General features: G+C 38.7%; 1 protein-coding gene across 1 annotated transcript in view; it reads left to right on the forward strand.

The window, feature by feature from the left end:
- The window catches only part of SLC4A4 (solute carrier family 4 member 4), a 306,906-nt gene that overhangs the window by 153,609 nt on the left and 125,729 nt on the right, over positions 1-27,568 (forward strand). Inside the window, exon 7 of the mRNA XM_049630606.1 lies at positions 8,474-8,550. Coding sequence (XP_049486563.1) covers positions 8,474-8,550 — 77 coding nt within the window. The remainder of the gene's footprint in view (positions 1-8,473; positions 8,551-27,568) is intronic.

Consider the following 27,568-nt stretch of genomic DNA (forward strand, 5'->3'; position numbering starts at 1 on the left):
TGCAAGATCATGACCTGAGCCAAAGTTGGACGCTCAACCAACTGAGCCACCCAGGTGCCCCAAGAATGATTCTTTTTAAATTAACTACTTTTTAAAGATCATCATAAAAATTAAATATCTAGTGCCATATTATTAGAATGGGAGTCACTACGATTAGAGCATTTTGCTTTCGCTGGTTGAAATTGGAAAATAATTAGAAGAGATGAACCTTGTGTACTTGGCGTTGAGATGTGTAAGACCTTACATTCGTCTTTGGGAAAAACCCACAGAGTAGTCCGAGAATTCAAAAACAGAGAATGGGATCAGAGAAGTTGTGGTTGGATAGGTTATCAGGGAGCAGGTGGACAGCAGAGATCTCAGAAGCGTAGAGTGTGATCTTTCCAAAAAGAGACTGGCGTTGGTAAGGATTTATTGGCATAGGTGTTTGTCGTGCTGTGGTTTGGCTTCCGCACACTCCCGGTCTCTCCCTCAGATGTCGTCTGTGTTACCTTTGTCCCATACATTAGGGATGACTTCAGCTTTGGGCTTGCACTTTTGTTACATACTTTGATACTCATCTGGATCTTTTGATATCTTCTTCCTTCCTCTAAATTTGTTTCATTTTCCAGGCCAGTCACATTCTTTGAGTTATTTTAGTTCCTGAAAACTTTACTCTTTCCTTTCCCCAAGGTCTGGACACCCTCGCTTATTTGTCCTCCCATTCTCACCTCCTGGTCCTTCCTTCACAGGGGGTTTCTCTTTTCACCCCTTCATTCCTTCTCACGTCTGTTCCCACTGCTGACTAATAGGCTGTTAGCCAGTTTGGCAGAGTCTTTCCACTCTGTTACTTCTGGGCCAGCTACAAACTTATTCCTTATTTACTCTAAGGCTTTCCAAGTCTGAAGGCTCTTGGAGTGTGTACACAGCATCTCCCTTCATAGGAAATGGACTTTGAACAGTAGTGTTTATACTAGTAACTCCAAATGGAAGTAAAATGATACTCAGTTGGTATTATCCATTCATTCACAAATATTTATTAAGTGCCACTTAGTGCCAAGCTCTGAGGCTAAAACTGTGAATAAGACAAACTTAGAGCTTTGACTCCGGGCTCTTGGGGTTTGTTTTGTATTAAATCATGAACAAACGAAGGAAACAATCAGCAAAACTAAAAGGCAGCCGACGGAATGGAAGAAAATATTTGCAAACGACATATCAGATAAAGGGTTAGTATCCAAAATCTATAAAGAACTTATTGAACTCAACACCCAAAAAACAAAGAATCCAGTGAAGAAATGGGCAAAAGACATGAATAGACCCTTCTCCAAGGAAGACATCCAGATGGCCAACCGACACATGAAAAAATGCTCAACATCACTCATCATCAGGGAAATAAAATCAAAACCACAATGAGATACCACCTCACACCTATCAGAATGGCTAACATTAACAACTCAGGCAACAACAGATGTTGGCGAGGATGCGGAGAAAGAGAATCTCTTTTGCATCGTTGGTGGGAATGCAAACTGGTGCAGCCACTCTGGAAAACAGTATGGAGGTTCCTCAAAAAGCTAAATATAGAACTACCCTATGACCCAGCAATTGCACTACTAGGCATTTATCCAAGAGATACAGGTATGCTGTTTCAAAGGGTTACATGTACCCCAATGTTTATAGCAGCACTATCAACGATAGCCAAAGTATGGAAAGAGCCCAAATGTCCATCGAATTGATGGATGAATGGATAAAGAAGATGTGGTGTGTATATATGGTGTGTATACACACACACACACACACACACACACACACACACACACACTGGAGTATTACTCGGCAATCAAAAAGAATGAAATCGTGCTATTTGCAACTACGTGGATGGAACTGGAGTGTATTATGTTAAGTGAAATTAGAGAAAGACAAAAATCATATGACTTCACTCATATGAGGACTTTAAGAGACAAAACAGATGAACATAAGAGAAAGGAAACAAAAATCATATAAAAACAGGGAGGGGGACAAAGCATTAGAGACTCTTAAATATGGAGAACAAACAGAGGGTTACTGGAGGGGTTGTGGGAGGGGGGATGGGCTAAATGGGTAAGGGGCATTAAGGAATCTACTCCTGAAATCACTGTTGCACTATATGCTAACTAATTTGGATGCAAATTTAAAAAAAAATAAAATTAAGTATAAAAACAATCATGAACAAACAACAAAAATTTTCTAAACAAAACAATTAAAAATCAAATAAGCAAAAAAAATACAAGCTGATATTCTGTTAGTTATGAAATTCCTTCAAAGAGCTCCTTTGGTGGTATTTTTAAGTTTCCTTCATCTAATATTTACATGTTAAATATTTCTATATTTGGAGGTCAGGAGTAAGAATGGGTTAGAGGTCTTAATGACATGTTTATTTTATTATTATTTTTGGTAGGGGTAGCTGTTGAGATTTTGTTGCAGTGGAGGACTAGGGAACTGGTATGACAATATCTAAGTTTCTCTTTTAGCGATTCTTTCTAGACTTTCTCCAACTCATTGCTAGTATCCCAGGTGATTTATTCTCCTTGTCCGCTTATATTCCTGCTTTTAGTGGTTGAAATGGAAAGAAATTGCAGTTGGAGTAACTTGAAATATGGTAGAAATATGGTAGAAAACCAATATGGAAATAATGGAGAGTTGACTGTATGTACATTGCGGAATTTTACAAATACTTGGCTGTGATTGTGAGGTGGGACATTCAGAAGCATGTGACATTGTTGTTTTTATAATTACATTGCTATTGCTTTTAGCATCCTTTCTCCTTTGTCACAGAGGTGTGGTTTTGGGCTACTATTTAATCACAGTGGCAAACATTATAGCTGAGTTCAATTCCCTTCTCTCCCTTTTTTTCTTTATGAAAACGAAAAAGTAAAGAAATGTGTACTCCATTTTTGGGAATAACCAAATTGGAAACCAAGAATGTTTCTGCCTTAAATATTCTTAAGAACATTATATTGTATATAATTGGCATGGAAATAGAATAGATTCTTTTTGGTTATATGTTAAATTTTCTCTTTATTAGAAATGGTGAAGTTTGCGTGTTTATTTATGTAAATAACATAGAGAGACCAATTTTTTTTTTTTCTCGGAGGCAGAGGGCTTGGTATTAAGAGATCCAGATTTAAATTATAGTTTTACTACTTGCTGTGTGACCATGAACTTAACCTCCTTGAAGTTCATTTTGTTTATGTGTAAAGTTAGAAGAATACTAACTTCAAGGTGCTTATATGAGCATTAAGTAAGATAATGTAAGTTAAAGTACTTAGTCCTTAAAAGGATTAGTTGCCCCTTAATCTTAGATGTAGACAGTTTCTAGTAGAGTTGTTAATGTCAACAATGGGGGGGGGGGGGGGGGGAATATCAGTGAGTCAGTGGAATACAGAACACATTAGCATGCATTCTTCCAAAACTACATTTATTATTAGTTTTATGGTCTCAAATAGTGCAAATCAGACCCATACCTCTGAATTTTCTGACATGGACACCCAGATTCCCTGATGTCTGTTTTATGTAAGTTACCTTAGTTGTTTTTCATGCTAAAATTAGTCTTTAATTGTTAAGGATAAAAAATCCAGTTTATTTCATACCCCAGGTGATCTTTGTTTTAGCTTGTTCTGAGGCTCTCTGTTGCTTCATTGTAAAGGTATGAGGTGAGGGGGGTGATGTGTTAATTGCATTACATACATATTTACATTTTTATCTAATACGTATACATTTAAATATCTTCCTTCTATGCAGTACATTCTCCTCACCCTTTTCATTGTATCTAATAGATATCATTGCAAAGGACTTTATGAATTGCTACATGTGTGCTAAAGAAGAACAATGATTTTCAAACTTAGTACAGAGTGCAGTTAATTTTTATAGAAGACAGTATGTACCTGCCAAGTGTGTACTTTCAAAATGAAATTGTTTTAAATTGTGTGAAACTGCCTAAAAATGTGATTCTCCAAAGTTTTCTTTTTCTTAGGGCCAGAAAACAGTGATATGGAAATTAATTATGATTATGCACCTGAGGCTGATTCTTCTTCTTTTGTAGAAATCAAACGTAAAAAAAAAAAAACAAAACAAAAACAAAGTTTCTTTCGACCAAGAGCACTTATATAACATTTGTTTGCCCTGGAATTTTTTGTTTGTTTGTTTCTTTAAAAAAATTTTTTTCATGTTTATTTTTGAGAGAGAGACAGAGACAGTGGTGTGTGTGTGTGGGAGGGGGGGTGGATAGGGGAGGGGCAGAGAGAGAGGGAGACACAGAATCCAAAGCAGGCTCCAGATTCTGAGCTGTCAGCACAGAGCCCAATGCAGGGCTCAAACCCACGAACTGTGAGATCATGACCTGAGCCGAAGTCGGATGGTTAACGACTGAGCCACGCAGACACCCCTGTATGCCCTGGATTTTGATGGAAAGGGCTGAGTGTGGTTACCTTTGAGTGAGTGAATCCCCCATCTGTGCAGGAAGTGGCATACTTCAGGGTCCTCGTGCATTTCACCTTTTTGGTATAAGTTAACATTTTCTTCTACTACCTCCACTCACTTAGGATTGCAATATAATGAATTTACATTATGGGCCCAAACTATAAGTAGAAAGCATTGATTTATCCTGATAATGTGTCTTAGTGAATGTCAGGTGCAAAATACCTACAATAGGACGTTGTTAGGGATCAGTTGCGTAACAGCTTCCCGGGTTTGCTAAAATAACATGCACAGATTTCTGATTCCAGACATAATCGGGTTTGTAATCTCTTTTGGCTCTTGTCCTTGTCTTGGATTTGGGTGATATGTTTCTGGAAAAGGCTGATTAAACAATGAGTTTCCCAAACAAATTTATTTATTTGATTGTGTAGGTGAGGACTTAGAGGAAAAGCCAAGTAAGACACTCTGTGTTTCTGAGGCAAGGTTGCTAACTGAATGATTTGCTTGAGATATAGTAGTTTAGAGCAGTGGCTTGGAGGAGGGCGAGGTTATCAGGACTACCCCTGTGCCTACCTCAATTTATATGTGCTTCTTTTAATTCTTTTAATTCAGATCCTGAGACACACCATCCTGTTAAGGTAACTGGTTTATTTAGAGCAGTGGTTCTCAAACTCTAACATGTCTCAAAATTACTTTAAAGGTTTGTTAGAACTGCATCACTGGGCTCCAAACCTGGAGTTGTGATTATATAGTAGTCCCTCTTATTTGCAGGACATACGTTCCACGATTCCCAGTGGATGCCTTGAACCCTGTGTATATTATGTTTTTTCCTATACACAGACTTATGATAAAGTTTAATTTATAAATTAAGCACAGTAAGAGATTAACAACAATAACCAATAATAAAATAAACTATTATAACAATTACTATAATAAAAGTCTGTGAATGTGGTCTTTGTCAAAATATTGTACTGTACTCACTCTTTTTATGTGAGATGATAAAATGCCTATGTGATGAGAAGAAGTGGGGTGAATGACGTAGGCACTGTGATATAGTGTTAGGCTGCTATTGACCTTCTGATGGTTCATCAGGAGGATCACCTGCTTTGGGACTACAATTGACCACAGGTAACTGACACAGCAGAGTAAGGGGGACTACTGTAGTTAGTCTAGGGTAAGTCCCAAGAAGTTGCATTTCTAACAAGTGCTCAGGTAATGCTAATGTTGTTGGTCTGGGCACCGCACTTTGGGGACCACTGCCTTGGGAAGCATTTGTTTTGGTTTCAAGGTGTTTGGGCATAGGGGTGGGGAGTTTGATAGGGAGGGGGTGGGGAAACAGTGAAGTATGTTTATCATCTTGCTTAGGGTTTACCTAGAAATGTTGACTTCCGTATTCTTTGATTGTATTACAAAGTTACACATCAGAGAAGCTGTTACCTTTATTAATGAGAATCAGATAAAGGTAGGAAGAACAGTAGATTTGATTGTTTCTTAGCATTGACCTGTTTTTCCCCATCTGGTTCCTGCATCTTCCTTGGATCCCCACCCCCCGCTTCATCTAATACAAATATAGCCGTACTATCATGAGAGAAATGATGAGATGGTATATGAGGTTTCTTGGAAAAGTTGTGACATCAGTCAAGATTATCATTGTAATAAAAACTTTATTCATTTGGTTTCTACCTATTTAGATTTTGCAACAGTTAGGACAGTGCTTGGGTTAAAATGTACCTTTGCAGCATTTATAGTTTCCAAAGCAAATCAATGAACTTAGAATATTTCCCAGAAAGTTTAAATCACTTAATGAAACTTCTTTCAAATTATTTTAGTACCGTGGGCCCCTGGTTGGCTTGGTTGGGTGTCCATCTTTGGCTCTGGTTATGAACTCACGGTTCGTGGGTTTGAGCCCTGTGTCGGGCTCTGTGTTGACAGGTGAGAGCCTGGTGCCTGCTTCAGATTCTGGGTCTCCCTCTCTTTCTGCCCCTGCCCTGCTTGCATTCTGTGTGTGTGTGTGTGTGTGTGTGTGTGTGTGTGTGTGTGTGTCTTTCAAGAATAAATAAAACATTAAAAAAAATTATTTCAGTACTGCCACTTAGTTGATTTGATAATTTGAAATCAATCTTGGGGTGCCTGGGTGGCTCAGTCAGTTAAGTGTCCGACTCTTGATTTTGGCTGAGGTAGTGATCTCATGGTTCATGGGACTGAGCCCCATGTCAGGCTCTGAGCTGATCGCTGGGAGCCTGCTTGGGATTCTCTGTCTCCTCTCTCTGCTCCCCTTCTCTCTAGTGCCAGCAGCTTTCTCTCAGAATAAATAAACATTAAAAAAAAAAAGAAAGAAAGAAATCAGCCTCATCTCTTCATTTGCATAAACTACTTTTAATTTATGATTAGAATTGCTAAGGCTTCCTTGCTTTAGGAATATATTGTTCAGATTTCTTCACTCATTCAGGTAGAATTTCCAACCGGTTAGTCCAAAAAACTGCTTTTGCTTTTAATGTAAAGTGCAAAATTATAGCTACATTCCCTATTACTTTTAAGCCTATCATTATTTGGGAGCATTCACATTTGTACCTGGTGTCTTTTATTTTGAGTGCACATTGGAAACCTGGTGTGCAGTTCAAAGAAGAAAATGCGGCCTCCAATAAGGTTCTTTTAATTTTGCTCATAAAGCAGTTTTTCAGATGTTACTTTCCTTCGAAAAATGCCCTGGGCTCAAATTTTCCTAGAATAAAATGTCCTACCAGGTAAAGGGTTTAAGAGATCTAGGCCATGCTTACTCAATGAAATGCAGCAGAGTGGAAAACACCCTGTCTTGCCAGCTCAAGAAAATTCTGATTTTTCTGATTTAGTAGTTAAAGACCATTATGATATTTAGAGCTGCTTTTATATAGACATCAAATTATTAGAAGTAGATTTTAGTCTGTTATAAAATTATGTGTTGAAGTTTCTATCTGAAGGAATTAAAGTCTGTAATCTAAAAAATAATTTGGTAGTGAATATGAAGCTGAATTCAAACTTTGGGGCTTGTTTTTCAACCCTTGTCCTTTTGATGTGAAGACCAGCCTGAGTCAGATCATTGAGGATTAATGATGAATGCATTACTCAGCACCCTGCAGGGGTTGGGTCAAACACCGAGGCTTTGAAAAGTTACTCTTTTGCTTAGTAAGCCTAGAAATTTCAAGTCCAACTGCAGAATGAACAGAATGTTAATCTTTTGGTTAACATAGTCTACTTAAAGATGGGCTATCACTCTTCTAGATGTCCCTCCTCTCTTCTTGTATCATGGTGTCTAAAGCCATTGGCTATGACCTACAGCCACTGTATTGCCAGGGAGCTTGGTTGCCACGAAGTATTCCTGATGAAATCCATTCCTTAACGTGAATAAGAAGGTTGGCATGTTAAGGGGAAAGAAAGGATATGCTTATGGGAGTGCAGGAAGTAAGGGGACTGTGACAACACCACTTTGAGGTGAAGAATGGGAATTCTGGATCAGATACCCACTCAGGAGAAATCTTCTTGGTGAAAGCGTTAGCTGGAGAAGGGACCACAGGTGGGTTTTTCGATTTATCAGAGTGAGCGGTACACTAGGAAGGACTGCAGATGCCTGGGGAAAGGAGGTCCAGTCCTGTAATCTGGGGCCAGCTCTGCTGACCTGAGGACAGAGGCCATGTCCTCTGTGGGAACATGGAAAGGATACCATGTGGATTAGGATGTGTGTAAAGGGCAGTGACAAAAGGCAAATCAAACCAGGAGTAAATTTTTTTTATGCTTATCATTTTAGATGTTTCTTTCAAAGTTTAACTCATCTTGAACTAGAGCGAGGCAGTAAGACGTAAAAATGGTATTTGGGTTTTTACATACTTTCCTTTTAACTGTCTTTGTGCTCCAACCTGGACTCTGGAAAACTCTTCAGGGGGACCCCAGGGGCGCTGAAGCATCATTGCCATTCCCATCATCATCTACAAGTGTTTATGAAGTATATAACCAAAGTCTCTGTGGTTTTGAAAAGAAGACTTTAATTAGGGTTCACTTTTGTTTTTTTCAGGTAGCCCAGCCATGACCCATAGGAATCTGACTTCCTCCAGTCTGAATGACATTTCCGATAAACCAGAGAAGGACCAGGTAAGCAAAGACATCTTACTCCAGAAATGTAAGATTAAATATGTATCTAGAAGATGCTGGAATGAGATTAGAAATGATGGTTCCCAACTTAAAATGAACTGAGATGTGTGGATGGGGTTTTTTTGCACTTCCTCTGAGGGAAGGGGAAGCAGTATGTGGAGGGATTTGAAGCTCGAAGATAAGAATTAGTCTTGACTCCAGCCCTTACAGATGTTCTCTTGGGCAATTTAAGTTTTGAAGCTACAGTTGTCTTTAAAATAGTCTTGAAGCTATAGTTGTCTTTAAAGCTATGGGCTTTAAAATGGTAATAATAATCCCTGCAGCAGGGTTATTGTGAGGATTAACAGGTATTATTTAGGAAAAAGTGCACTGATAAACTAAAGGTCTAAGAAATGCTGGCCACGATTAACTTTAGGGAGATTCTTCAGGCAAAGGTAATGATAGCCTTGTTAGCTGTTTATGTTGTCTGTGAAAACATAGTAAGTAGCGTATTTGACATGGAGAGCAATTCGGTTTTGAATCTTGATTTGCTTTCTTTGAAAAAAGAATATGGTAGAATCTGGGCCATTGTTCCCAGTTGGGTCGGTATCTGGACACAGAGAATGGCCAGTAGGTGTAATTTTGCACTTTACATTAAAAAACAAAACCAGTTATTTGGACTAACTGGGTGAAATTTCCACCTGAACAAATAAATCTGAATTATACATTCTAAGGTGAGGGAGACTTATTTATGACGACGTGCCTCTTCACTGGCAGCACTTAACAGTTGTGACAAAGGTTTATAAGCTTTAGAAAATTCTAAAAGGTACGGGAAAGGTAAATTTGTGCTCTTTCTTGTGAAGTGGCTTTTGGATTCTTTCTTCCTTCCCTTCCCCAGCAGCACCCTATTAGGGCCTTCATCATCTCAGACTGGATTGCTAGAAAAGCTTTGGAACTAATCCCTTGTCTGTTTTCTCCCATGTCAATAATCCACTTTTCATATTATTGCCCTCATATTTCTCTCCTGGATCAAAAGCTTATAATGGCTTCCCATCAGGTTAAGTTCAGAATTTCCTTCCTGACTTTCAAGATTCTCTGAAGTCTAGTGTTGTCCTTCTGATTTTAATTTGTGGACTTTCAAGATTCTCTGAAGTCTAGTGTTGTCCTTCTGATTTTAATTTGTGTTCCTCAGAAGAGGAACTGTCTGCTTCTCTCAGGCTTAATTACCTCCCTATTACATTGAGATTGATTCTTGACTCCTAGAGCTGCTCCCCTTTCATAAGCTAATGTAGATCACTCTCCTCCCTTGCATTTGCCTACCCCTTGAAGTGAGCAGAAGTTCATTTAAATGTTGGACACCTTGGGAAGTACGAACCTGTAGCAGAAAAGCTCAGTCCACTAGGACTTAGAGTTGCCCTCAACACTACTCGGCACGTTTTGGCTCCATTCAATATTTACCAGTAACGTTCTGTTTATGTGGTTTGCCAGGGGTCTTAATACTGGATAAGGCAGAGTTAGGAATATCTGCTTGGCAGACTTTTTTGGAAAAAGCTTCTTTTATTACAGACAGTTCTTGTCTTGCCAGGAATTTGCCAATAAGCAGCTGGTAAATGCTGGCTAAGAGAAATTTCTTACCTTCTTGAGTGTCTTCAGATCTGGGCATATGCAGAGGAAATTTGATGGCTTAAGATGCATATTACATAAGCTTTTGATGCCAGTGTTAGATGAAATATGTTGGAACATAATGATTTGGGGGTGTTGATTTTGCTGTAAAACCTGTGGGATTGTGGTCCTTGAAACCAGAATCTTTGATGCTTACTGTGAACATCTCATATTCATCGAGGTACATACGTACTAAAATGAAACCAGGAAGATTTCATTCAGGAGTTTTGTTCCTTTTGTTTTCAAAGCCAGAAAGTGATGGTTGATGAGTATGTCATTTTAAGAGCAAATGTCCATCTACGTTGTATCTATTACAGTAACTGCAGCTAATCCAGTGAGCTTCCCACAAAGAGGAAGGAACTCCGTTCTTTGCTTCCCACCAAAGAGTTTGAAGAGAAGTTTTGTAACTGACCCATGATCTCTTCTACAACCCAAGGCAGAGTAGGAATTCAAATTAATATTTTCAGTTTCTGTTCTTACTATTTTAGTAACTTCAAATACAAAGCTTCTGGATCATTTTAGGATGAGAAGAAGAAAATGGGTTTGTAAAGAAGATGAAACTACGGCCAAAAAAACAAAATAAACTCCGGCTTTTATTTTTTAACCTTTTTTCCCCCTCTGTTTGGGTAGGAAAAAGTTGCCAGGCTCAAATATGTTTTGAAAAAGCTTTTATAATTAATTAGCCAATGTCCTGGAAATGATCTTGGCAGTAAAGTCAAACTTGTTCTGTATGCTTTTCCAAGTTGGCCCAAAAAACTTCCATCCGACTGGAACTGAAGTTTCTGATTGACTGATTATTCTGCTTGGCTATAATTTGAACAGTTGCAATGGTGCCTCTTGACTTCCTGGAGCTATATAACTTCCCAGTAGCACAAGAACTATGGGTTTAATGTTCAGAGTTATGAAGAGGAGCAGAATTTCTTTGACAGCAACATGGTGACAAAATTTGAGGGCATATTTTTTATGAGATTCTGTTTTGGGAAAACAGAAGAAACAAATCTGTGGACTGCACTTTTTCTTTCTGGCTCTGCCAAGCCTATGTACTTAGGATTTCAGTAGCGGCTGCCTTATTGAGAAATAGCTCAAAATAGTTAACAGCAGAAGAGCATAGCCAACATTTAGGTGATTCAGAGCCTCAACTTGGATGTTATATTTATTAAGCAGAAAAGCACCTGGGGAGAAGTAGATAAGAAAACACATCTGGAGCTCATCTACTTGTAAATCTATATAAATAATCTCTTCTATTTTGTTGCTATGGAGGATTTTTTTTCTTTATTATCCAGTTACCTTCACCATTTACCTTAGATTGATTTGTTTTTCTATCTCCTTTTATTCCTTTTCTGTTTAAAAAGAAAAAAAAAACCTTACAAGTGCAATGGGTACTTGCCAAATACAGTGGCTTAGTTCTGATTTGCATTTGAGTATGGAATCAGCTGTGAGGATAAAAATCTTTCTCATCATTTTACTTCTTAGCTCTAACTGTGGTGGAAGGACTTTGCTAAGTGGTACAGTGACTTTAAAAGGGCTTGACTTGTTTTCAGGTTCACCAGTAATGCAATAACGTCTCATAATTACACGATCCACCTTCAGTGAAATTGCAGTCCGTAGACTACAGTGGACGCAGGAGATGTGGAAAATACCTTGCAGGTTCTCAGGGAGACACTGCTCTACATAACGTTGTAACTTCTTATCTGGTTTTCTCTTCGGTGGGGCTCATTATTTAGCTAGCTTGAGAACCTATCCATAGGTCTTCTGGTAGAATTTGGCCTAAGGTTAATTTCCAAAGTGTATTATAATCATTTTTGGCATCACTTATTGCCTTTTATCTTCCAATATACTTGCTGGTCTTGATTTCTATTTTTAAAGTCCTGGGTTGTTTTTTTTTTTTTCCTTTCTTGTTTGTTTGTTTGTTTGTTTGTTTGCAGAAATAGACCTGGCTGTAAATATTTTGTCAGAGAGTAAGAGGATGAAACCATTAAAATCATGTGTAAGTTTGAAATTGCTAAGCCATGACTATCTTAAGGTGGAACCCAGAAAGAAACATTTTGTGATTGAACAACCCCTCATCCTTTTCTTACACATATGTGATATAGAAATGAGTCAACTAAATTCAGCTGAGATGATTTTTTTCATAGTTTTGAAGATTTCCTTCCTAAGGCTTACATAAAGCTTCCCGTAGCGTTAATAGCTATTTCGTATGCACAGCAACAGAAAAGTACTGTAGCACCTCCTTTTCTTTTTCACAGCTCAGCCAGGAAGCCCTCTAATTCACACTGAGCACTGGGTGGTCCTGTTCTCTCCTTGGAGAAGGTGCAGTGGCTAAGAAAGGCTCATATTTTCTGAGGTTATAATACTTGTCTGTAGCACATTTTTAGGAACCCCTGAAACACTGCGGTGTTGGGCGAGCTCCAAATGAGATCACATCTGTGAAAACCTGAGAACAAAGGCTTGTTGTGAGGCAGTGGTTTCGTCCTTGGATGTCATCCGTCACTACGGTTTGAGTAGCTGCAGTGAGCTTCCCTGTGGTTCAGTGGCTATGGCTTGCCTTCAGCCTTCAGCCAGGTGTCCCTGCTGGGGTCTGGTGTAGCCACTGCAATGATTGCCTTTGGAGTCTCTTTCAAAGGGCATTAGTTTGCCATTTAGATAATAAACAAAACTGATTATTTGTCACCATTTTTTTCCTTTTCTGTAAGAAATTTGACTTTCTATAGCTTCCTTCTCCCACCTGATGCAGAGCCATATTCCTAAAGAATTAATGGTCAATGGTTATTAGTAGTGTTTGAGAAGCACTGATATACTGCTTTCATGAATCTGTGTCCCACTTAAAACTGGGGCAGTTGAATTTTCCCATTTTCATAATGCTATACTTTCATGAAAGCTGTTTATTTGAATCAGAAGACTAACATTCATTTAGAAACGGGTTCTGTGTCAGCTTGGAAAGGAAGCAGATTAACCTGTCTGAAGTAAACTAAGCTCTATCTTGTATTTTCAGGTAAAGAAAAGAGTCTTTTGTGAAACTTAGAACTATGGTTTTAAGTTAACTGTTAGGCTGCGATACATTTGAACTTTTAAATCACCTCATAACTGTATGCTGCTGTCGTTTGAACTCATTCATTCATTCAAAAAGTATATTCTGTGCTAGAAAGTGTTCTTGGAGGTAGGGTTTCAGAGGTGAATGAAACAGATAAATTTTTTGACTCATAAAGCTCCCATGCTTTGGGGAACAGATAGACAATATTAACAATAAAAATGAGTAAACAGATGAATAGAGAAATTTCACACCATCACAAATACTACTTTGAAAACATAGCAGAGTAATGTGGAGAGGTACAGGAAAGCTGTTTTAGGTAGGAGGTGTAGCCAGGGAAGAGAAGATTTGAGGGAAGAGGCTTCTAGACTCAGCAAAAAGCAATAGTAAAACCTTGAGGCCGGAATAAGTGTGGTGTATCCAAGAAACTGGAAGAAATAAAAACAAGCTCAGAGTGGCTGGAGCAAAGGTAGCACGTGTGCAGTAGTAGATGGGCCAGGGAAGTTACACAGGGGTAGCTTTTAATTTCACTCTAAGAGCAGCGAGACACTGTTTGAGGAGTTTTACCTGAAGAGTTGTATGATTGACATTTTGAAAAGATCACTGAGGATGCTGTGCAATGGGATAGAGGAATTTGCCAGTGTTCTGGATCATCTGGTATTGTTCCTGTAATTAAGCACTGGATGAGCACCACAGTGCATTAAACTGATAGCTCTAAAGACCCAACAGCCAATTTCTTAATATATTTACCATAGACATCAAGATCTTACTCCTTTGAGGAAAGGAAGTTCTTCTGTTTCACAAAGTATTTTAAGAAAAAAAAAAAACTTTCCTAGTTAAAATACAGGTACTATTAATTAGATTAAATTATTACTCAATATTAATGTGACATTAAACTACTTTAATGCACTAGAACTGGACATAGGCCACCAAGAGTAGCGAGACTGAGCTTTTGAGTGATGGCATCTGTATCTCCAGTTCTTCTACTGATGTTCCTGTCAACTGACGTCAGGTGTGTGGTGTGTCACCTGGGTAAAACCCATGAACACGTGACTCCTGTAACCCTCACGGGAGCCCTCTCCGAGGAAGAGAGACAAGCATCTCGGTCTTTCTTGTTCATAAAGGAGCATTGGTATGTAGGAGCAGGACAGAGCAGCCGAGTGAGGGTTCTGAGTCATACTCTTACCTGTACCTATGAAAGAACTGAACTCCAGCAGAGCTACAGGCCATTCCTGTATTGGACATTTAATAAAAGGGATGGCAGGTTTTATGTCTTAAATAATTAACCAGCATGTTTTATATTTGAGGTCCCCTCATAACTATATGCTTCATTTCCTCTTTTCAATAGGTAGCATTTCTACCTGTTTTCCAATCCCATGAATATTCTTCGAATTTATCAGAGTCATAGAATGCCATCAACAATTATCTGTGATGGATGTCTAATCTCATGTCACACATTACCCACTTCTGACCATGACTTCATTAAAAAGATAAACAACTTTTTTCCCCTTGGAAGTGGCAAATTGTTACAAAACCAGAAAACAGCAATACCTTAAGATGAACATGCTAATGGCCTGGTTAAAACCCTTTATAATAGTTGTAAATATATACATGGAGCCATTCTTTGCCTGCTGAAGTAACATATTATCTCTGTGCTTTTTTTTAAACTTCATTTTTTTCTAATTCAGAAGTATACAAAATTGCTGTAAAAATTCAAACAAAGCAAGTATGAATAAAATAGTGAAAATTCACAAATTCTCACCCTCAAAATAACCACTGTTTAGCAATTTGATGGAGGGTCCTCTAGGCTTTTTCTATGCATAAAAATTATGTACTTATTTATATAAAATACGAATAGGAACATATTGTTTTGCAGTTGGATTTTTTAAAACTCAACAATGCCATAGACATCTACATTATTCTTTTTAAAGGCCGTAGTACACAAGAGTCATATTGTGTTTAAATGATGCTCTACTATAAATATTTAGTTATTTTCATTTCTTTGCAATCACAATCAAGCTTTTAAGAAAAATCCTTATTGTTTTTTTTTTTCTTTTTTTGCATTCTTTTGTGAGTATTTCTGGAGGAGAAATTTTTATAAGTGGAATTGCTGGCTCACTGTGTATTGCCAATTACCTTCCCAAAAGATTATACCAATTTGTGTCCTAGATTTTTTAAACACTTTAATAAACCCTCCTCCACTGCTGGGACACTGTATGCCAGTCAGATTTGAGTTTCTCCTTTATGATTCACTCCAGTAAAAGCTTAGCGACTCAAGTCGCTGAAGTGAAAAGAATCTCAGTCACTGGCATCTGCCTCCCAGCTCACTTTGGGGGCTTTTTGTCAGAAACTTAAAATATCGAGGCTAAAACTGGGTTTCTTGTCCTGGTCTGATTGCATCTCTGGGCTGGCTAATCCTCGTGTATTCTGAGGTAAAGAGGTGAAAAGAACAGTGGCTGTAGACATGGCCACCTGTATGTTTCTTCTTGCTTCTGCTAAAGGTGTTGCTGTCGCCAGCTCTCAAAGAAATCCTTTAGGCTTTGTGGGAATTTCCTTGGCAACCAAGGATGGCTTCCTCTCAAGAGCCCTTCTTGGTGGTCAGCATTTGGAACAAAAAGGAAAATTGCAAGGAGAGTTGGACAAGTGTTCTCTCTGAAGTACTGTTCAACACATTTGCTGCTTGGCTCTGCATCTCCTTCCTCTCCCCAGCTCGCCACCGCCGAGAGATTTTTAAGTGAACTTCCAGCCAGACTCTGAAGTGAGGTAAAGGAAAAGTTCATACCTTATGTGGAAGTGCTTTATTAGGATCTTTGAAGGAGTGTTGTCATCTGGGATAACTGAGACAAGAGCAGCAAGCCATTCTTTACATGTAGGGGAGTATTTGCAGATTTTGCTGTTTCTTTATTTCCCTCCCAACAGGGCATCACTGCAGAGTAGATTTACGAAGAGGCCATGCCATGGGAAGAAGTTTTTCTTGCTCTTCTTCAGAAAGAGAAGGGCTTCCCACTGTTTCCACCTCACTTGTCTGATTGATCCAGTGGCTAGTTGATTTATTTGCCTCAGCAGAATCTCATGACCTTATCAATCACCAGCAGAGCTTCCTGATTTCTTCATGTGTTACCACCAATGATCTGGTTTCACTCCCTAGAACTGAACTGAAATGAAAACCGTTCTTTTCTTCCCCCATCTCTGCTGCCAGGTTAAAAGAGCATCAGTGATTTTTTTCCCCTACAATCTGAAAAACTGTAGTCAGTCATACCAAAGTGACATTATTGCCTAATCAGTGTTCTATGCATAGACATACAAAGGACTAGAAAGTTACTGAGTCATTGTATAAGGATCCATTGTAATAGCTTTGAACTTCAAAATTAGCTGCACTGTTGTTGATTCGGGGGCTTTACCTGATAGCATGGTGTCTATTCCTCTATAAAGAAAAATTAACAATAATTAACAACAACTAATATAGTTGGACACTTACACTAATGCTTTGGGGTTGGTACGACCAAATCCATTATACATGCTGGCAAACTTGAGGCACAAAGAGATTAAGTAATTTCCCCAAAGTTAAATAGCATTTAAGTCATAGAGCAGTACTCTGGCTCTGGAGCCTATCCTCTTAATGACCACTGGGATTCTGCCTATTTGGATTGGGGCCTTTTTTTTAGGTCCCAAGGGACAGGTGTCAAATTGAGAGTTATTGCCCTGCAGTCTGTCTTTGAGGCACACATCACTCTGAATAGGCTAATCACCAGAATTACTACTAAATAAACCAATGATTTAAAAAATTCTTACGGTGACCAGATGTTTCTACTGCCACAGTGATTAAGATTCAGTGAACCAACGGTTTGTTGTGTGGCCATACCCTAAGTGGTGTTGGTGGAGGTCAATGAGAAAAGCATAAAAAAGTATAATATATAATCTTAGATTGTGAGTGTATAACTCGCCGAGAGACCAAATAAACTGCGTGGTGCCGACAGTAAAATGCAGCAGTTCAGTAAAGACAAGATAACTGTGTGGGCCAGATCCATCAATCAAAGAGAAACGAGGGACTTTAGAAGCATCTTTCCATTTTAGAGAACATAAATAACAGAAGATAAGAGTTTTAGCCAAATAAAATAGTCTTTGGAGAAAGAGGTAAATAGGGGGTATAAATTGGGATGTAACTATCTGCAGTTTAACAATACACGTGAATGACTTGGTTTATCCAGTAAATAGAAAATAATGTGATTTCTAATTCCTTGAAATCGTGGTCCCCAACCCTCCTAATGAAATACAGCAAGACTGAAATTTATTTTTTTTATGGTTAGAGTTAACCTGTAAAATTAGCAAAAGTAGATTAGTTAGCTTGTTGATTTGTCCATGGACCGTGGTGGACACTCACTTAATTTACAGATCCTTACTTGTGCTTTGCTGTAACACCCCATGGTTCCTTGACCTTCAGGTTGTTCAGTACTCCTTCTCACTATAGATCTATTCACCTCTTGACCATTAAGTGTGATAGGTATACATCATTATAACCTTCATCTTTTTTTTTTCTGGTAAGAGGAAAAGGAATTATTGAATTTTTTAAAAATGAAGCTGATCTCAGGAGTAGCTTTGAAGACTTAAATAAGCATGCTGAACCTTAAATTGCTATGAACCTGTTTCCTGTTGTGTAATACAGTTGTTGTAATCCAGTCTGAACTGCCTCTTGCACAGGGCTGATGTGTGAAAAGGAACATGCTTAAAACACTTTCAAATATTATACAAATCTTAATTATCATTGTCATTTTCATTCTTTAAATGTGCTACTGGTTTTTGGTTGTTTTGCGGTAAGATTGGGTGGGTTGGAGGTCAATTTCATTTTAGATTTCATTCCCCACCTTTTAAATTTATATTGCTAATTTGGCTCTTTGGGGTTTCATACTGTTAACTTTTGCACTCCACTGCTCTGCCTGCACTCTAATGAAATGTGTCTGATTGTACTTCCATGAACATTGTTATTGCATGCTCATTTCCATTGGACCCAAATGTCTCTTCTCTACCTTTCCAAGTCCTACCTTTACTCCAAGGCCGAAGTCAAGTGCTACTTTTTCCCTTACATGCATCCTTGAACTTTCTGGTTCATGTTAATTACTCCTGTCTTGAATTTCTGACACTGCCTGGCAGTTACTATTTGTAATTTCACAAAGATTCACTTGTTTGTTACTGTTTTTTGTGTGTATGTATGTCTTCATCTCCCTTATGGGGTGGAATGTGGGGAGGCAGAGGGTCTGGGGAAAGGTAGAGGCAGCAGTCTTGTGAATTAGTTGCTGTTGGGAATGTTGATGATTAATCAAGGGTGAATCAGCCTCTATTTACCCTTTTTTGAGAACTTTTTCTTTTTCGAGGGTGAGAAAATGTGTATGAGAGTTTCTCCGAGAAAGGCGATTTAAGTATTGTTATTGTCTTATCTTTTCATTCTGGTGACTTCAAAAATTAGTATTTCCTCTGACCACTGATGGAGTGTTTCATTAGGTTAACCAGTTGCTTGAAATGCACATTCTTGCTCATCTCCTACATTTAAAATTTCCTTTTTTTGGCTAGGACAATAATGCAAATGCTAACATTTCAAATATAGTTTGCTCTTTCATTTGTTACAAATCCATTTACACATTTTTCTCATGATGAAAGCTCAATGGAACATAGTTAACTGGCTGATTGACATAGTTTAAAGAAAACACCATATTTTTTTTTTTTTGCCCTTTATTTAAAACAAAGTATAGTGTGGCACAAGGACATATTGGAGAAACCAACTGTCAGCACAGAAAGATGTTCTATTGCAAGATGACATGGGATTCCTAAGTTTTCCCAAGGATAGCACATTTCAAATGATGGACTATTCAACAGTGTGCTTTTAGATATGAGCTACTTCACTTTGTATGAAATTAGTGAGAAATTATTGGTAAGGTGTATCAAATTTGGAAAGAATTTGTCACTGGGTGGGATTTATTATTGACTTTACAGTTCTGTACATTATTGTAACCCTGTTTTACTCATACAGTTTTCTATAGTTTAGATTGCCAGGACAGCATTATGGTAAACACCCAACTATATTATTGAAAATAAAAAAGAACAAGTCAAGTTGAAATACAGCTATGTATTGGGATGGCTTGTTTCCAAAAAACCTTTTGGTCAGAGCAAAATGTTGATCTTTCCTCACGGTGTCTTCTGATTGCATTACTCATTGTTCCGCAAATCATGCTGATGGTTAAAGCCTATTTTAATATTAGCTTATTTGTGATACTGAGAAATAAACAAGGGGAATTCCAGAAATTTCAATAAGTAACCTGTGTATTGTGGTTTTGTATGAAGGAAAACTAGGTGCATAATTTATTGCCTTGTTGAATTATGATCTCTAAGAAGTGATCTCCAGACACTACACCCAGAAGGAAGATCTTGTTTAGAAAAATAACAACTGCTACTAGTACTTAAATTAGTTGTAAGACTCTTTTTCTAAATGTGGGATTCTCATGGAGTAACTGTTGTCATCAGGGGATCATGAAAACTTCTGTAAAACATGTCATAAAGGGATTTTCTTGGGATGATGGCAATGTTGTTCCTGTGTCCCCGCGTCTTCTTGGAACTCCGGGAATGAAGTCCTGCTAATGCAGAAGAGTGCAATGAATTCTTCTCAAAGCTTCTAGTTATACTTCTAACAATTCCCTATAGGTTTTCATTTTTCAAATATGTATTGAAGTAGGACAACATGCATGTTTTATTAAAATAAAAAACAGAATCAATGAAAATGAAAGGCTTTTTAGAAGGTTCTACCTTTTCTAGTCATAGTATGGGCTGTGTACTCCTATATTATATACTCCCTGCCTTCCATGGTTTAAATTGTGTGCTGTGGGTTATATTGTCTCATTTTAGCTGTGCCTTCTTGATCCAAACCCCTAGTTTGTAATATCTCAGCATGGAAGGACTTGGAGAAAAAGGATTTAAATCAATGGCATAGAAGATTTAGAGGTATTCCCCCCCACTCCCACCCCCCCGCCAGAATTTTCTGGATAATAGGAGAAGTTTTTTGCTTGAAGTCGTAGAAAAGTCTGGGTCTTATAATCCCAGAGATGTTGGTTCAAATAGTAGCTTCCTTCCTTATGAGCCGAGTGGTTGTATGCAGACACTTAATGTCTCTGAGCCTTGAAAGAGTGGGTAAAAACCTGATTTCTCAGGTTCTTATGAGAATAAAACAAGACAATATGTGTGAAATACACCAGGTAGAGATGAGGTTCCTGCTCACTGCCTTCTGCTTCCCTGTGAATAGTGGACTAGGTTAAACTATGAAACAAAGCCATCAAAGGGAAAGTGGAGCGAGTAATATAAGTAAAGCAATATGGGGCGCCTGGGTGGCGCAGTCGGTTAAGCGTCCGACTTCAGCCAGGTCACGATCTCGCGGTCCGTGAGTTCGAGCCCCGCGTCAGGCTCTGGGCTGATGGCTCGGAGCCTGGAGCCTGTTTCCGATTCTGTGTCTCCCTCTCTCTCTGCCCCTCCCCCGTTCATGCTCTGTCTCTCTCTGTCCCAAAAATAAAAATAAAAAACGTTGAAAAAAAAAATTTATAAGTAAAGCAATATAGTTTTAACTTTTGGAGCAGCAGTTTAAGAGAAAGTAGCAAAATAGAACACTGGGGTATTTTTAATTTTTATTAGAATAGATCCCAATGTAGAATGATTCTACGTTAAATAGTTCCCATGGGAGCATACAAGTGAAATTTTGTAGTGGTGGTGTTTTCTCTTTTCCTTCTTCTTTCCTGAAGGTAACAAGCTGCTAGCCAGCCAATAGCAGTATGTTAAGAATTTTTGCAGTAATACAAACCATTATGGTTTTTAAATCTGAGAATGTATAAAACTGATTAAGTGCCATGAAGGCATATAGAAAATACAAGACAGGCTTTGCACTGAAGGAGAGTGCCAAAAGCAACACTCAAGGCTTAAAGCCATTTGATGGCCTCCCACTGCCTTTTTGATGAACGCAGGATCCTTAAAATGGCCTTTAAAGCCCTGCGCTGTCCTGCCTAATTTCTGTCTCCAAAGTCATTTCGCAAGGTTCTTTCCCTTGCTGATTATACTCCAGCCATACAAATGTTCTTTTCGGTCTATTAAGGTGCCAGTCTCCCTCTGCCTTGGGGCCTTTGCTTGGGCTGTTTCCTCTGACTAAAATGCTCTTCCTGCGCAGGCAACTGGTGTTCATGCACTCCTCTGTAAATGTCACCTCTTGGGGGAAGTTTTTGGTGACTCTCCAGTCTAAGAGACTGTGGTTATGAGCTCTAGTTGCACATTTTGCTTTTCCATCATGACATCTACCATAACTGTCATTGAATAATTGCCTATTTTAATTGTTGGCCAAATGCTTGTCTTCACCAATAGGCTATTTGCTTCAGAATTGAGAAGATAATGTCTAGCAAACTATGGCTCATGGGTCATAAACTGCCTGCCAGTGGTCCAAAAATGGTTAAGCTAAGAATGGTTAGTATTAAAGTGTTGTGTAAAAAAATAAAAGAATATGTGATAGACACTGTAAGTCATGCATTGTGCCTGCCAAGCCCAAAATATTTACTGTTTGATCTTTCAAAGACAAAATTTGCTACCCTGTGATCTAAATCATTGCTATGCATGTTGAATAGAAGAACTTAAAAATATTTATTTACTACATTTCTTTTCTGAACAGGCCACTTGATTGTAGTAAGCGTCCATAAAGTTCGTGATGACGTTGTAAGCATTTTGATGAGCTGAGGGTTGTGTGACCATCAAAGGGTTTTTAGCTGGAGCAAAATTGTACTTAAAGTATGTGGATTAGTAACCACTGTAACTATGGAAAAGGTTTCTAATGCCTTGGCATTTTTTGGCTTGTACTGCCCCATTGAACAGATTTTTGAGCAATTTGGATTAAGGCACAATGCATGCTTATCAGATTCTCAGAGGACACAAAACTGACAAGGTTAGCTATTTACATTTTAAATCCTAGAATCAAGATGGATAATGGCCTTGACAGGCTGAAACCACAAGGAATTTAACAAGAGTAAAGGTAAATTAAAAAAAAAAAAGAGTAAAGGTAAATCATGTAAGTTCAAAAAATGAAGTGAATAAGAATATAGGAAAAGTCCTGCTATATTTGGATAGAAGGTTTATGACTTTCATCAGAATTACATTTTTCAAAGATGCCCATTACTCAGAAACAGTTGCGGGGGTGTGGTGGTTATGGTAACTAGGATGGTGAGATGCCTGGGCACTAACCTAAGAATAATTGAAGTAACTTAACCAAAACTCTTGGAAATGAGAAGGTTTGAGGGGTATGAAGGTCATGAAGGTCGCTTTATAGTGAAAGAGATAGATTTACTGTCTGTTGCTGTAGACATAAAATACAATAGAAGGTGTATGTTTCATGGAGGCAGCTTTTATTTTAGTGTAAAGATGAATTCAATAGGAAATTGAGCTCTATCAGTAATTTATTTATGAAGCTATAATTAAGTCCTCCTTTGCACAATACAAGAGTTCAGGACTGCAAAAAATGAATAGAACACAGTCTCTGCCTTTTAGGGGTTCTGATTTCAGAATGCGAGATAAATCTATAAATAATGTAGGGTGGTAGATGTCTTAGCCCAGAGAAAGGAGTATGAATTCTGCCAGGGGCTGGGGACTGGCCAGCGGTGACATTTGAGTTAATTCTTGAACCGAATGCTTTCACTATAGTGTCAACAAGAAGCAAATGACTGTATGTTAGAACTATAGTCATTGGGTGGGAAATTGGACTAGTCTTTGAGTTCTTTTAAGATTTTATGGTTTGATGAATGTTAAATGAATGGCACATGGGGATTCAAAAATTCAAAATTCAAAAAGAGGTAGAACTTAGCCCTGGAACCAGAGTTATCAAGAGAGTGAATGAACCTTCAGGCTCAATATTCATGTCAGTAAGGTGGTCATCACCTGCTGGTGCTCAGTCAGAACCCACCAGGTACTAGTGAAGAACCCCTCGGGGAAACTTCTGTTTAGCTGTGGTCTGCTCTCGTGTCAGAACTTCATTCTCCCCTTGATTCTCTTTATCTACTTCTTCCATATTTTCTATTGTTCTAATTTGGTACATGTTCTCAGAGACCTCAGCGGAGGGTACATTAAAAAAATATGCTAAATAAATAATAGCATGACTACTACAGATTTAATTATAGTTATACAGCTGCCTGTTTGAAGTGTTCTGCTGGGGCCATATGGTCCCTTGTACATCTCAGCCCTGGAAGGACCTGGTTTAAATGTTTCCCAGCTGACAGTATTGAATTCTCAGAGAATTGCTAGCAGTCATTTGGAAGTCAATAGATGGTGTGCTTTGCCTCTATTGTCTCTCTGCAGATGGACGTCTTATTGACGATTTCTTGTTAGACTCCAAGTAGTCAGATATTAAAGCACCCACGTAGACAGGTCTTAAGAGTTATATCCACTGCCTAATGCAGTGGTTTTTTAATGCTTTTCCAGTGTTTTACAGGCTGATTTTTGTTACCACATGTGATGTGCTAAGTGGAAAGTATTTCTATATTTAACAACATTCATCCACTGGCTTTTTAAAGACAGTATTTTAGTGGGTGATTCTTTTAATTATTTTCTGTCCTGGTGGTGTGTGGAAATGGAGGCAGAGGGCTCAGGAGAGGGCAGCTATCCTGTCCTTGCTGCTGTTCTAGAAGTGTGACCTTGAATGAATATTTAGCTTCTCTGAGACTCAGGAGAGCCAGAACTGGGCCCTTCTGGGTCCCATTCAGTTCCCAGATTCTGCAGGAATCATCTAGGGAACATGTTCTTGCCAGTGACAAGCATGTGGCATGTTCTTCCTTTTCCCCATTGCAGTGTTCTGTGTATCTCTTTTCCTAGTACAAATTTCCCTGTCCTTGGACCATGAGAAGCTTTCAGTATGAACTCTGTATATGAAGGCCTAAACCTCAGAAAATAGCAGCTTTGTCCTTTGTTATGTACTTTTTCAGTTGAAAGACTAATGCAGTGGGTTTTTTAATGCTTTTTCCCGTGTCAGTAATCCATTTAGCTTCTGATGAAATCATGGATGTTTTCACCAGAGAAATGCACAATTAATGTGTAGGCACAAAAGCTTGCATGTAATTTCAAAGTCCCTGTGGACCCCCTGGACTCCCACCAGGGACCCCAGGTTTAGAACCGCTGATCTGTATTTTGACAAGAGCCCTGCCTCTTCCGTCTTGTTCTGAGTGAAAGGAACTGAAGAGCTGAGGTCGAAGCTAGAGAAGTAGAAGGTTGAAGCCTGAACTGCCAGCTCCGAGGTCCATACAGTGTGAAGAGCAGAGCCTGCCTGGCTCGTGGACTGTTTTGGGGTGGAGCACATGGTGGGGGTGGTGGGCAATATTTTCTCCACTTCCACTCAAGAAAAGCACTCTGCAGCGGTGTGTTTGAGCCATTAACTTTAGACTCTGAGTTGCCTACATGGCCTCCCACCTTCCCACCTCTAATCCTTTGCACTTTTTGTTTTTAAAAGAGCAGTCTGTGTTTTTTATTAGCTACCTTGTCTGGGATGTGGGCAGAAGAGAATGCACATGAAGCATTTCCCCTGAAACTATAATTTTCTCCTGAAGTCATTAACCCTGTGATGCTAATTTTTGTTTTGTCTTCATTTGATTGTTCCCTCTGCAGCCCCCCTCTCCCAATGGCAGCAGGAGATTATGGGGCAGAAAGAATGAAAGGAACCCTATGTTTAGGATCTTTCTTTTTGGGGTAGGAGAGGGAAGACTGTACACAGATACTGCTTTTTAGATATTAATAGGTAGGGTGAGAGTTAGAAGTAAAGCATTTAAGGTTTGTTTTTTTTTTTTTTTCCTTCCTGCTGAAAACACGGTCATTCAAGGACGAGTGTGTCATTTTGAGGGAATGCAGATAAAATGGTGCTATTATTGTGAGGAATTATATTTGTTTTACTGTATAGCTGCACTTATCCACCCACATTCACCTCAGCCTTCTGTTTATCTAATTTTTTAGCCTTACCATGGGGAAGGGATCTCTGCAACCTTCTCAAGTTAAAACTCATGCATCTATAAATTTGGTAGAATTACCTTCCTACAACAGTACTGTACTGGATGGATATATGTACTTAAGTCTATGATGCAAACTGGGGAAGAGATTTCTTCCTAAAATTCAGAAAATTGTTTCTGAATTAAATGTGGTGTCAACCTGTCTTTTACTTTATTCCTTTGGAGAGAAAAATTGTATTGTGCCCCTTTCCCGTATATTCTAGGATGATATTAAAGCCCTAACATGGGAGTAATTATTGTTACCATTCTGTTCCTTAGGTTAAAATAAAATGAAACTGTAGGGTACGAGTATTTTTAGTGCTCAGCCAAGTTTTCACTGGTGCATCTGTTACTCATCAGTATTGGTCAAATATTTGCTTTTGATGTTGGGGAGCATTGAGCATTTGAAAAAATATAGTACTAGTATTGTGTGCCATTCTGGACTCTGCCTTCTCCTTCACTTCATCTATCCAGGCATTCAACAAGTCTTCTGTGTTCTGCCTTTTAATGTTTATAAAATCTCTTTTCAACATTCTATCCCCACTGATGCTCTCTTGGGTCACAGGCTCATAATATTCCTGTTTTAACACAATTATTGAGGGGTCTGTTATTTACTTAGTGCTATGCTTATTAAACACCCTGAAACATCCTTTCATCTACTCCTTTTACCTCTATGATATAGTCATTTGTTATCCCCGTCTTATAGATGAGGAAACTCAAAGAAATGAAATCATTTGCCCAATGTTCTACAGCTAATAGGAGGAAGAACTGAGGTTTGCTGAGAGCTCTGATTTAAACACCTAAACAATCTCCAAGCTTAGCATGGTGTAAAGCTTGGATTCTGGACATAGACAGACTTTGGTTTGAATCCTTGCTCTGCCTTTTCTGGTTTTGTGATTTTCAATTGTGTAATCTCTAAATCGCATGTCCTCCTGGGTAACTAGTGACAACAATAACTTGCTTATAGAAATGTGGTGAGAATTTAGGGGCACCTGGGTGGCGCAGTCGGTTAAGCGTCCGACTTCAGCCAGGTCACGATCTCGCGGTCCGTGAGTTCGAGCCCCGCGTCAGGCTCTGGGCTGATGGCTCGGAGCCTGGAGCCTGTTTCCGATTCTGTGTCTCCCTCTCTCTCTGCCCCTCCCCTGTTCATGCTCTGTCTCTCTCTGTCCCAAAAATAAATTAAAAAAAAAAAAAAAAAAAGTTGAAAGAAATGTGGTGAGAATTTAATAAGAAAACTCATGCAGAGTTCCTGGTGTGGTATCTGGCCAGGAACCATTGATTTAAAAATGTTAGTAATCATTATTAGTATTAATCCTAATATTTAAAAATTATTGTTGAAGGCCATTGTGCCTCTTAATGATGGTGCTTTTGAGTGCAGTTTTACCAAATGGAGATTTTGAAATTTTAAGTTGGGAAGGAATTCAACGTACAGCTATTCTCCAAAAATGGGACTCCCTCTCAAAATTTTCCTCATAGATTCCAGAGAAGTGTAGTACTTTAAGGCACTTTAGCAGGGATTAAAAAACAAAACAAAATAAAAAAACAAAACAAAACAAAAAAACAATGAATGGTAGCTACCAACCAACTCAAATATAAAAATTAATTTTCACTGGACTATGCTTGTAAGTTTTGGAACCAGTAAAGGCTCTTTGCTTCTCCCCATAGACCTTTCTCAAGTATTCTGCCACTAAATGGAGCACCTTTCCTGGGCCCTCAGTGTCCTCACCTGTATTTATGTGGAATATAAGGGTACCACAACACAGATGTGATCACATAGATTCTGTGCATTTAACAGATATTTAGTGAACACTTACTGCAAGGCTATACCCTTATAAGGCACTGGGGAACAAAGTAGAATAATACCTGGTTCCTTTTTACAGGGTTCTTTACAACTCTTTTCAAAGGTAATTTTCTAATAAAAGTCATAGCCAAGTCAGTCAATGACTGCATTGTGATAAGTATAATCACAGAGGGAAGGCTAGCGTTCTGTGGTAGAACAACATCAGGGCAAGTTGGAGGTGTCGGGGTCAGGCTTACCCTCCTTGTAATTCTCGCTAGAGTTTGGAGGCACAAGTTGTATTTAGCACCTAAGGGACAGGGCATGGAGGGCAGGCATCCAGACAGAGGGCATTTCCAACAGAATCGATTAATGAGTATTTCAAGTCTCCTTCCTTGATGCACAGAGTAGATCACCTGTCTGTGTGTACAAGTGGAGTTCATGAAACAACAGCAAAAGAGGGAAAGCAACTTTTATTAAATGTTTACATATTTATTTTGAGAGAGACAAGGGGAGAGAGAGAATCCCAAGCAGGCTCCA

The sequence above is a fragment of the Panthera uncia genome, chromosome B1, assembly GCF_023721935.1.
Source record: "Panthera uncia isolate 11264 chromosome B1, Puncia_PCG_1.0, whole genome shotgun sequence".
NCBI classification, from domain to species: Eukaryota; Metazoa; Chordata; class Mammalia; order Carnivora; family Felidae; genus Panthera; species Panthera uncia.